The 12,418-nt window shown below is 57.8% G+C and overlaps 1 protein-coding gene across 9 annotated transcripts in view; it reads left to right on the forward strand.

The window, feature by feature from the left end:
- The window catches only part of MAPT (microtubule-associated protein tau), an 87,623-nt gene that overhangs the window by 66,616 nt on the left and 8,589 nt on the right, over positions 1–12,418 (forward strand). For 6 of the 9 annotated variants that reach the window (XM_014531958.1, XM_014531928.1, XM_014531931.1 and 3 more), the window contains 3 exons: positions 1–202; positions 9,273–9,365; positions 12,321–12,402. The exon at positions 1–202 is cut by the window's left edge and continues 3 nt beyond it. In XM_014531958.1, coding sequence (XP_014387444.1) covers positions 1–202; positions 9,273–9,365; positions 12,321–12,402 — 377 coding nt within the window. The remainder of the gene's footprint in view (positions 203–9,272; positions 9,366–12,320; positions 12,403–12,418) is intronic. The other 3 variants (XM_014531944.1, XM_014531949.1, XM_014531952.1) reach the window with 1 other exon arrangement.

The following is a 12,418-nucleotide window of genomic DNA, read 5'->3' on the forward strand; positions in this document are numbered from 1 at the left end:
CAGCCGCTCCCGCACCCCATCCCTGCCAACCCCGCCCACCCGGGAGCCCAAGAAGGTGGCTGTGGTCCGCACGCCACCCAAGTCGCCGTCTTCAGCCAAGAGCCGCCTGCAGACTGCCCCCGTGCCCATGCCCGACCTGAAGAACGTCAGGTCCAAGATCGGCTCCACCGAAAACCTGAAGCACCAGCCAGGAGGCGGGAAGGTAAGGGCGTGCGGAGGCCGCTGTGCTTGTGTGGAACCGAACCGGAACCGGAACCGGAACCGGGGGAGGCGTGCGGCCCCCACACCTGGGGCAGAGGCAGGCGAGTGTCTGCCTCCCACCCTCACATAGCACCCCGGCCCCCTCCCAGACCTCTTCAAGGAAAGACAATGGGTTGTGGTTCTTTATTGGGGTCCCACGCAGCCAAGGGGGCTCTGAGTGGGGGAGAGAAAATGCCGGTTCTTTTCCTCCCCATGTCAGCCCCTGCTGATCAGAGGACGGTTGATCTGTGACCCGGGGGTCCTCGAAGTGGGGGTGCCCACTTCGTGTAGAACGTGACACAGCTGGTCGGTAGGTGGGTGTCAGGCGTTTGTCGGATGGTTGCTTAGATTAGGCTTCTCTCTACCTTCAGTTCTGGGGAAGTCTGGGCTCCATTTTGAACTGATTCTTCCAGGCGCAAGTGGGGGCTCATGAAATGTTGGGGTCCCCTAAAGGTGGGGGCCGTGAGCTTCCGAGGGCCTGAGGTGGAGGGAGAAGGGGCTGGCCTGGACCCCGCCTGCCCTCCTCCTCTTGTCCCTGCCCCCGAGTTTCCTGGGCCTGACACGGGAAATACCACGCTGGGTGCTTACACAGCAGAAACCTGTCTCCTCCCAGTGCCGAGGGCAGAAGCCCAGGACCGAGGTGTGGAAGGGCCGCTGAGGCCTCCCTCCTCGACTGGAGACGGCTGCCCCTCCTTGCGTGCTCCCGCTCCTCCCTCCGGGTGTCTCTGGGCCGACCTCCCCTCCTGTAAGCACACCAGTCATGCGGATGAGGGCTCACCCTAAGGTGCTGTTTTAACAGAACCACCCTGTACAGGCCCCGTCTCCAGACACAGCCACGTTCGGAGGCCCCGGGAGTTAGGACTTGAGCATATGAATTGTGGGTACACAGATCAGCCCTCCCCACCCACCACCAGGGGGGCACAGGGAAGGGAGAAGAGGAGGTGTGTGGGGTACCGAGGACCAAGGCTCTGCTCTGGAGGCCACAGATGTGTGGGGGCTTTGGGCTGGGCCGTTTGGGGGGCAATGAGCCTCCTGGTGGGCTGGGAGTCTTTACAGAACCTTCCAGTTGGGACAGCTCGACTCCCCCACAGCGGGCACCCTCCGCACCATCGATTTTATTACTCTTGGCCGGGGACTGGGTGTCCCTGGAAGAGGCCATCTCGGAGAGCCCGTGTGGGTGTCTCGCCTGAAACCCTGCTCTTGGCTCCTGCGGAGCCTCAGGGCCTCCCGCTGGCCCCTCCCAGCCGTGGGGGCCCAGGCGCCTCTCGGGGGAGCTGTCTTTGGACCACAGGGAGGCCCTGGGCCATGTTTCCTTCCTGCGATGCCGGCCTGTGCGCCTCTCGGTAGAGATGCCCGGCTCCTTCCAGGGGGGCTGAGGCAGCGGTGAGGGTGCTGGTTGGAGGCTGATCCTTCTGTGATGTTTGGGGGCAGAGGGGGCTCCAGGGACTTGGTTTGCAAGACGACGGGATGTTCCCCACGCGGCCCCCTCCCCTCAGTGCCGGGGGGCCTCGTGCCTGTTTTCATAGCAGTGTGACCGTTTGCCCGTTTTGAAAAATGAGAAGCAAAACCCCACCGGCCAGTGTGCGCCGTGGAGAGGATTCTGCAGCTGTGACCAGCGCAGCCAGAGGGAGCCGGAGCCCTGAGCGACTCCCAGCCCGCGGGGCCGTCACACACCAGCAAACACCGTGTCCTCCTGCCACCCCAGGGTCATCTGAGGTTGGCTTGGAAGGGCTGGGCACCTTTGGCCCAGTTCTTGCAGCTCTGCTGAGTGACAGCGCTGAGTGGAGGGGGGACTCTCCCAGGGCTGCCCTGCCCCCGCCCCGCACTGCGCAGGGCGAGGAGCCTGGGGACCAGGGCTGTGACCTGAGGCTCAGAGTGGAAGGGGAAGGTGCCCCAGGTCACCACTCACCAGGCCGGGCGCAGACGTGCCCTCATCTCCCGAAGGAGAGAGGGTGACTTTCCTTAGGACTGACCAGGCGGGAGGTGTGGGTAAGCGCAGAGGGAGGAGCGACAGCCGCCCCTTAACGTCCATAGAAAACCTAGACAATTGTCTGAACCAAAGACCACCTCAGCCCCCACGACAAAGAGCCACGCATCCGTCTCCGGGGAAACTGAAAAGGAAACAGAGACGCTTGGGATCCACGGAGAAGGCTCTTAAAGCGAACGTGTCCTCCGCCTGGGCTGGGCCGGCGGTTCCCGGAGGCGACGCTCAGGCCTTGGGGGCTGTGGCCTGTGGGAGCCTCAGCTGAGGGGCAGCTCCCTCCGTGAACCGAGGCCTCTGGGAAGAAGGAAGAGCAGCTGCTAGGCAACCTGCAGACCGAGAACCTCGGCCTTCCTACTTCCGTCGTGTGCAGTGATGGTGTACAGCTTGCAGAGACCAAAACGAAATTCTGAACTTTAAAAGGAGAGTGGGGAACAATCCCTCGGCCCCTCCACAGAACTAGACGAAGACGGGAGCCAGGGGCGGCGAGGCCGGCAGCTGCGGGTCACTGCAGATCAGGGAGCCTGCTCCTGGAGCCGGCACGGTTCTCATTCCCCACCCGGCGGCCAAGGAGAATCACCGGGGGGCGGGGGGGGGGGGTTCTGTTAAAAATCCTGACGCCAGAGCCTTTCCCAGGTTCGTAAGAACCTCAGGGGCCTCCCCAGGTGTTCCCGATGTGTGGTCCAGGCTAAGACCCCGTGTCCCCAAATGTCAGTCAGTCCCAGCCAGGCCACCCCCTCTGTCTCGCACCTCCCTCCCCAAGAGTCTGTCCGAGCCCTACTCTCTGTGAGGGGAGCAGGGGAGAATTCCATCATGGCGACAGAGAACCAGCATTTAAAACATATTTTAAAGGCCCTGGCTGGGTAGCTCAGTTGGTTAGAGTGTCATTCTGATACACCGAGGTTGCAGGTTTCATCCCCATTCAGGCCACATACAAGAATCAACCAACTAATGCAGAACTGGAACAACAAATCGATGTTTCTCTCTTGCTCCCTTCCTATCTCTAAAATCAATTTTTACATTTTTTTAAAAAATTTAAAACATTTTTTTAAAAGCTACTCACTGCAGGTGAATAATGTGAGTTGGCATCCTTACATCCTGGTGATACAGAGCACGCAGGTAGCATCAGAAGCGGGTTCCTACCTCCCTGTGTTCATTCACCAACATTTCTGGGGCACCTCCGAGTGTCAGGCCCTGTGCTGAGTTGCTGCCCCCGGGGCCCAGGCCAGGGGAGGGAAATACAAAGGGAGCTGAGAGGTTGGCCAGGGATGCAGTGGGGAGCAGCCCATACCATGGGGGGGTCCCCCACACGGAGAGTCACCTGTGTTGTGGGGTGTCACCCACAGTCTCACGTGTTACCAACAATTCAGAGAAGCCAGGGCAGACCCTTGATTGGGACCATCACTGGCCTTGGCAAGGACAGCCCCCCGCCCCCCCCCCACACACACTCACACAGAGTGCTGGGCCCAGGGGCTGGAAGAGGCCGTGAGGAACCGCACGCTGGAGATTTTCAGATCAGAAGCAAAATCAAGTTAGAGCTGGGATGGGCAGGGGAGTGGGGGCTTAGGCCAGAGCTTTGTTCACTCACACGAGAGAGCCAAGGAGAGTGAACAGCTGCTGGAGGAGGCCTTTTGTGCCCCAGCGGTGTCTGCCCTGGCCGACAGGAACTGTCCTCTAGGCAGGATGTGGAAGGAAGAGGGAGCTGGAGGGACCCGCGGCAGAGAGCCCAGGCTCAGCTGTCAGTGGTCGTGGGCGTGAGCTTGGGAGGCCTCAGCGTTGAATGCGAGGGCAGATGGGGCAACACCAACCTCAGCCGCCCCTCTGTGTGGTCAGTGGGGGTGCAGCAGGAAGCACAGGCCCCCCTCCCCCGGTGCCATCCAGGGTCAGAGAGAAGGTGCACTTGGGGCTGGGCTGCCTGGTCAGGAGAACAGGGGATCCTGTGGCTGCCAAGGGTGAGCGGGATGTGCAGGGTCATAGCCTGGAAAGGGCACGGCGGCCCGAGCGTGGGGGTGGCCTGGTTGGCTCTGAGCAGACAGAGCTAACGTCACTTCTCGGAGGGGGCCCTGGCCCGCCCTGGCCCGCAGCCGGAATGCAAAGACCCAGCTGGACAGGAACCGACCGGAGCTCAGGCTGGGAACGCCCTGGGCTGCAATGTTCCCAGAGGCCACAAGATGGCGATGGAGCGCTGTAAGCGTCTGTCTCCATTCAGGAAGTATTTCTAGATTCATTATATTTATCGACAAAGTCCCAGCTCTTAATTTAAAAAGCACAGGTGAGGAACATTTCTGTGGAGTAAAGTGAATGTTTGCCTGGGATCGTTTGCCTGTCCTGGACTCAGGTGAACCTGGGCTAAGGTGTCGGGCCCTTGCAGTGAGTGGCGGGCAGAGCCAGGCTGGGACCCTCCCCGTACACAGCGCCCGTGTTTGTGGAAAAACCTTGTGTAAATCATTTTAAAGCAGCTGGGGGCAGTCACTGTTTAAAGGAACAGTGCAAATAATTCTACAGGCGACTTCCCTGTTATTTGACCTCTTCTCTGGCTGGTTGACTTAACAGGACCCAGATAAGCTTTCCCACCAGAACATCCCACTCCAAATCCCCAGCCCTGGGCCCTGGGCCTCTTGACCCCAGTGAGGCGAGGTCGCCCAGCAAGCACCAGGCAGTGCTGGGGGCAGACCTCGCCAGGGACAGCCAGGACCAGGGGCCAGCCGGGCGCTCGCCAGGTGAGGGCTGGGCCACCTGGCGCACCTTGAGCGATCTGAGCGCAAACGGAACAAGTTCAAGGTCTAATAAAGGTTTGGGACTTCCCTCCAGGAAGCAGATTAAAGCAAAGTGGACCCGCCCACCTCACCCCACCCTCTCCTCCAGGGCCAAACCCTGACCACAGGAATTTCTTGCCTGACTGGGAGTCTCCAGACTAAAATTTGGAGCTTCCAAAACATTGCTCTTTCCTGTGATGGGTATGTTCAGTGTCTGGCCAGACCTGAGGCTCGGTATCACACAAGGTACTCCAGGGAGAAGTCGTTTCAAGATCCCAATTTCAGAATGCCAACCGTTACCCTTTTCCCCCCTTTCTGTAAACCTAACATTCTGTAAAGGGTGTTGGCTTAATTTGATGACTAACGGGTAATTTGTGTCTGCTTTGTACATATCCTTTTGTCTATTTCCAAATCCCATAAAAGGGCTACTGAGAGCTTGTTGTCTTTTTTGTGGGATTGGAAAAAGAAAAAGTTACACTGGAGGGAAAATTTTCTGTGTATGTTATAAATTTTATTATTACTTCATGGACTCTTGATTTGATTGATGAATTTCTTATATGGATTTTACAGAAAACTTGCAAAACTGGTAAGTTTTCTTTGTCAGATAAGAGGAGTTATGTAACCCATCCTGTTTGCCTTTTTGCCTTGGCTTCCAGGAAGCTCAGAGTTAAATGTAAGGAACCATCTTGTTTGTGTGTGTTTTTTTAATGTTTTTATTTATTTATTTTTGAGAGAGGAAAAGAGAGAGAGAGAGAGATCGATTTGTTGTTCCACTCATTTATGCACTCATTGGTTGGTTCTTGTATGTGCCCTGACCAGGGATCAGACAACCTTGGCATATCAGGATGAAGCTCTAACCAACTGAGCTACCTGGCCAGGGGGTAATAATCTGTCTTGTAATTGTCAGTGCTAATGGCCTCCCCTTCTTTTACCATTCTCCTTTACATTTTCTTCTTTTATTACTGTGTGTGTGTTGTTGTTGTTTTCTAATTCTAAACTGCTCTTCGTGAAAGTAGGCTAGTCTCCCTCTGGGACTTACCCAGTTGAAAGTTGTAAATAAAAATGATCCCCGAGGAAGAAGTTCAAGTGGGACTCCCTCAAATCTGAGGGCGGCACACATTGATTCAGACACGATGCAGAGGGTGACAGCAGCTCCTTAAGCAGCAGCGGGAGAAAGTCCATCCCTCACCCGGCTCTTTGCTCCCGCCTGGCTAACGCCCTGCCCGTGTGTCTCCCGCTCCGGGAGAGAACTCGGTGTTCTCCGAGGGAGAGTGCTGTTTTGACTTATGACACAACAGCCTTGAGGACAGACAGCTCAGGCAAAACACTGCAGTCACATCCGTCGCCTGTGGCCACAGACACGCCCAGATCCAGATTCCTGTGCGGCTCTCTCTGCCACGGGCTCGAGAAAATCGCTGAACTTCCCTGGGCCTCCCCTGTGAGCTCCGAGTCAGTAACGAAGCGGGTGGTGGTGAGAAAGGGGACGTGGAATTAGAGATTCATCCAACCGCTAACAGAGGGACATTTAAAAAACAAAGAAGAAATTACAAAGAAAGAAGTTGAACAGTTGTTTGTTAGAAAGAAATACACCTACTAGCAAAAAGGGGGCAAAGGAGCAACTTTAGTAAAAAATCAAAGAAAGGCAGAGGAAGCCAACAATGCCGTGCCGTCTGTGTTAGTCAAGGAAATAAACACATTTTTAAATGCCCAAGATGGGCAGCTCTATGGTGAGCTTCCTGCACCGCGCTCTCGGGGAACATCCTTCAGAAAGCCATGCAGGGGGCTGTGCTGAGCGTTTTCAGAGTGTTTATAACTGTGGCCTGGAAATTCTACTCCTGGGACCCCATGTAACCCAAAACAGGGAAAAGCTCCTTGCACAAAGGTGTTCGTGGTGAGGCTGTTGATATTCTTTAAAATGGAATCAGGATAAACATCTGATAGCACAGGTGCCTAGGGTACGTTACTTGATAAAACAAGATAGAAAGTGTGTGGACGCACTAATTACTACCATTTCTACCCACATGACGGTAGTTTACGTATATATGAGGCTTCAGGGAATGCAATGAAATACGATAGTGGTTGTGTTTGGAAGGCAAGAAAACTTTTGCGTTTTTTTAACCTCTATTTTCAAAAGCACAATGTTCTGGGTTTTTTCTAATGGAAAAAATATATGTTTTTACTGATTTTAGAGAGAGAGGAAGGGAGAGGATGAGAGTAAAATTGATCAGAGAGAAACACTGATTGGCTGCCTTCTGCACACAACCCCCCCATCCCCCACCCCCGCCCCAGAGATCTAGCGTGCCCTGACCAGGAATAGAACCGGGGACCTCCCGGTGCACGGGACAATGCTCAACCAACTGAGCCACACCAGCCAGGCATAGCTTTTATTTGAAAGGACCATAAAAGAATAAAGAGGTGGGTTAGATAGGTTTCTCAGGTGGTTAGGTTCATGCTAAAGAAAAAGGTTGGGGGTGGTGCCTCCAGAAGATTGCTATCTGTTTACGTAGCCAGGTAAAGGACATCTAAAAATAATATCTATTAATGTGATGTAGTAATTAATAATTTAATAAAGGAAAGGCCATTTTAACACCAAAAAGTAGGATGGATCAATTTCGCTATCATATCCTCAATTCTTCGTTTTGCTGAGGACCTGTGGACCCCTGGGTGGCCGGCTCTGGCTCATTCTCCCCGGACGAGTCCGGCCAGGGCCCTGACCCTCAGCCTCAGCCACCCTAACCCTGGCCTCTGGGCAGCGGCCCCCAGCCAGGGCCCTGACCCTCAGCCTCAGCCACCCTAACCCTGGCCTCTGGGCAGTGGCCTCCAGCCAGGACCCTGACCCTCAGCCTCAGCCACCCTAACCCTGGCCTCTGGGCAGCGGCCCCCAGCCATCGTTCCCAAAGGCAGCACAGAGGAGGTCTCAGTGCTGTTTTCAGGACTTCAGAGAGCGATGCTGGTTCTTTTAAAAAAAAAAATTTTTTTTTTTTGAGAGACAGGGAAAGGGAGAGATAGAAATAGCAGTAAGGAGAGAGAATCATTGATCGGCTGCCCCCTGCACGCCCATCGAGGATCGAGCCTGCAACCCAGGCGTGTGCCCTGACCGTGACGGCCTGGTTCATCGGCCGATGCTGGTTCTTAAGCGGGAACGCCGGCTGTTGGTCCTTTATATCATCGGTGGTTGATTGAACCCGTGGCTCCCTGTTTCCAAGCACAGTGCTCCTGAGGGGAGACACCTGCTGACGAGGGTGTTGTCATCCCAGCAAAGTGGAGTTTGCCAACCCTCGTCTCTGTGCCATGGTTGTCTGCGTATTTCATAGTTTTTAGACAAAGTGGGTCAAAATCTTTCCCCACTAAGATGTCAATATCCCCACCCCTGAGCCTCACAGGACGACAGTGGGACCGCACCATCGGGGCCACACCTGCCCAGGGAGGCTGAGAGGAGGCCCCTGGGCCCCTGTCCCAGTTCCCGTGAGGCACCTGGTTGTGGACGAGGGGGAGCCGACGGCTGGAAGGGCAGCACTTACCCTGCCTTCCACAAGGCCAAGTCCTCGCACGCCGGGGGGCTGGGAGGTCTGCTCTGTCTTCTCCATACAGCGCCCACGTCCTCCTGTGACCTCAGTGGTCCTCGACCCAGGCGTGCAGGCAGCACCACGCGCTTTGCAGAAGCAGAGCCCGAGATTCTCATTCTAGATTGCGGTGGGGTCGGGGTTTTTTTAAATACTTGCAGGTGATTCCACCGCCTGACAAGCTTGAGAACAGCCACAGCCAGGTCTCGGGGAAGGTTCTGATGGGTCCGAGGGGTGTGCGTAAGGGCCCAGCTGGGACTCTGTTTGTTCATTTAATCGCCTCAGTGGGCCTGCCAAGTGGCTCGGTGGTTGAGCATCGTCCTGTGCGTGGAAAAGCTGCCAATTCGATTCGAGGTCAGGGCACATACAGAGGGCAACCGATGGATGTTTCTCTCCCTTCCTCTCTCTAAGCACTTCCTCGGTGAGGATTAAAATAACACAAGTGAGCACATTTTCTCCCCCCTACCATGTGAGCACTCAGTTCTGGTTTAGGGCCTCAGAGGCTCGCCCAGGGGCCTCCGTGACACACCCTGTGTCGGGGGAAGAGTTGCCTCCGGATGGGTCTGTCTTGTGAACCCCAAGCTGTAGGGTGGGCCCGCCCAGATCAGCCGGTTGGGGAGTGCCTTCCTGGGGTGCTGCCTGGGCCTCCGGTCCCCGCCCTACCCTCCGGGGTCCTCCGTGCAGAGCAGGCGAGCTGGGGGTGTCACTCATCCTTTTTTCTGGCTGTCAAAGGTGCAGATAATTAATAAGAAGCTGGATCTTAGCAACGTCCAGTCCAAGTGTGGCTCAAAGGATAATATCAAACATGTGCCCGGAGGCGGCAGTGTGAGTACCTCACACGTCCCCTGCGCCCGACTGGGGTCTGGTGTTGAAGGCGTGGCATGAGTGTGTGCCCTGTGAGACATTGCATAGAATAAACCATCCTCAGGCTCCGTGCCCCGTTCTGGGAGGGGTGCCCAGCACCGGGGGGGCCCCTGGCCTGCCCGGGGCAGCTTAGGGAAGGTGGCTGATCTTTCTCTGGCCCATACCTGGAAGTGGGGTCCTCACAGCATTCACACCCACCGTGACCCCACTCACCGCCCAGCACGGGCTCCCGGGAGCCCCGCAGCCCGGCCCCTCGAGGTTGGGCTGAAGGTGGCAGCACTTGGCTCTGTCACCCTCTCCCCATCACCTGGGCAGGCCCACTTTGAGGGGTCCCACTGTGGACAGCTGGCCCTGTCCTGACAAGTGGACACAAAGGTCACACTGTTCTACCTCAGAGCAAGCCGAGTCCGGTCTCTGGCCTCATTTGTCTCCTGCACTTGCAGGGGGTGAGCCAGTGCCTCAGCCTCTGGCCCATGTTCAAACCAGCTCCATCCCCTGGCAGAGGCTCAGATGCAAAAGAGCCCAACAGAAGGCCCCAGATGACCATCTGCGGCCCCGGGAGACAGGGAAACACCGCTTTGGGCCCGTTTGATTATTTATTGTATTGCTTTGGGCCCTTTTAAATCCGGCTGCCTCCAAATGCCTCTGGGGACTCCTTGCATCCCCACTGCATGTGTCCCCGAGACCTGGGGCTGCACCCTCACCTCCCCACTTGGCCAGCTCTGCTGCTGCCCTCCTGCTGTCCTTTGTGGGTGCAAACTCATCCTGAGGCTCCCCCACTGCCCCGGCCTAACACGGGGAGCAGGAGGTTCGAGACCCCTGCAGCCCACTCCTGGGGAGAGGAGGTTTCTGAGAGCAGGCACCGCTCCTGGCTGGCAGCCGAGGATGGTGGCGATGCCCCAAGGGGCTCTCCCTCCAGAAAATGCCCAGCCTGGGCCGCCGTCGTCTGCATCCAGCCGAGGGTTTATTCTTGCAATGTGCCGCTGCCCCGCCTGAGCGCTGTCCGCTCTGCCCAGCCCCGCTGCCCCGGGATGGGCACTCACCACGCGGCTGCTGCATGGCGCTCATGAACGCTTCCTCACCAGTGCTGCTGTCTCCCCAGTCCCTGCTCGCCTGCCCCTGGCCCCCCACCCGCCCCAGCCCTGGTCACGTTGCTGCTTTAGCTCCGACTCCTGGTTCGCTGGCTTTGCCGCAGACTGGTCTCCGGCCAGAGGAGGAGGCATGTGCTTTCCGGTTTAACTCGTGTCTGGTCAGCTGGTGGGAGGCCGTGCTGGCGAGGCTGAGGCAGGTCCTGCAGGAGGAGAGGGTACCTCCCACTGCTGCTGGCAGTCACAGAACACGGAGGAACTTCCTCGGGCACCTCCTGTCTGTCCCGCACTCCCTGCGGGCCTGTGGGTTAGCCTAGAAGAGACCCGCGGGCGCCCGGCCGGCCAGGCCCTGTGCTTGGTCCGCGCCTGAGGCTTGTTTGCAGGAGGAGCCTTCGAAGAAAGCTCGTCTGGGGGAAGGTGGCTGCACAGTGTCAGCCTCAGGTGATTCGGGGGCCCTGGACCCCCAGCCTGGGCTCCGGCCTCTGGCCTGCCCTCCTCTCTCCAGTCTGGAGGTGCCTGCCCATCCAGGCTGCAGGGAAGAGCAGGAAGCCGGGGTCACGCCCCCTCCCTCCGGGATGAGTTCCCAAAGCTCCTTGACCACCTCCTGGGTGCCCACCCAGAGCCCAGCTCCCTCCCAGGCCTGTTCTCAGAGTCATTCATTACCCACCCCCTCGAGGTGCAGGCTGCCAGCCCTGTGCCTCCCGCCCCACACCACACACGGCCACACAGCCCAGGCCCACCTGTCGGCCTCAATCAACTCTCCATGGACTGAGGGCACACGCCAGGGTGATTCTGAGTAACTGAGAAAATGGGGTTGTTCCAGATGATTCTGACCCAAGGAGAAACTTCTCCTCTTTTCCTGGTGCCCCTGGTTAAACCCATTCTCAGGCACGAGGCCATCTCCCTCGGGTAACCTTCTCCAGGCAGGAAGTGGGAGTCCCCTGGGTGACACCTCCTGCACCCTCTGGTGACCTCACACAAGGTCACTGCTGGGAAGGTCCCTCAGTGACCATCTGGGACCCCTCACAGCCATGGCTTTGTGGGACTTCCTCCAGGAGCCCCCTGGGGAGCCCCCCCAGGGATGCCGGCTCTTGGGCTGAGATCAGGGGGCTGTGCAGGGGCCACCGTCCCCCTGGGGAGGATGCCAGTGTGGCCGGCCACAGGGTGGACCGGGGCCAAGGGGAAGCCCTGGGCCTCGGCGGGTGTGTGGGTGTCTGTTCTCTGAGACACTAACCCTGGGGGTGTCTGCTGGGCCGCCTGCCCCCTGCCAGTGTCACTTTCCAGGACACTCAGGTGCCAACTGGCTCTTCCGTCCGGGTCTCCCCACGGCTGCTCACTGACCGTCATTGCTCTTGCTGTGGGTGTGCTGGGGTTTCTGGAAGCTTCTCCTGGGAGAAAGCCCCCTCTCCGCCCCCAAGGCCCTCTCCTCTTTGAGGCCCAGCAGATACGCTCTCGCTTTCCCAATGCTGCACACTGGGTCGCACTGGCCTCCTTTCTCTGTGTCCTCGCTGAATGTGATGTCTGTGTCGCGTCAGGAGTGGCTGCTCTACGTGTGTTTGCTAAGCAGATGGCATGGGCCCTGCTCAGGGACAGAGAGAAGGACCCTGTTTGCCCCGAGGGTCCTTGCCCTGGGGACTGGAGCGTCTTCAGCCCCCAGTCACTGGTGCAGACCCGGCTCCCTGCGGGCAGGGTGGGCACGTTTCCACCCAGGCTGGGCCTCGGCAGACAGGCCTGGTCCAGCCGCGCCTGGATGCCCACAGCTGCTTCTCATTGGGCTCCGCCCGTAAAGTAACCCCACTTATTCTCTGCCCGCCCCTCTCACCTCCAGGTGCAAATAGTCTACAAACCCGTGGACCTGAGCAAGGTGACCTCCAAGTGCGGCTCATTAGGCAACATCCATCACAAGCCAGGTAGCCTTTGGGAACT

The sequence above is a fragment of the Myotis brandtii genome, unplaced genomic scaffold (genome assembly GCF_000412655.1).
Source record: "Myotis brandtii unplaced genomic scaffold, ASM41265v1 scaffold120, whole genome shotgun sequence".
Lineage (NCBI taxonomy): Eukaryota > Metazoa > Chordata > Mammalia > Chiroptera > Vespertilionidae > Myotis > Myotis brandtii.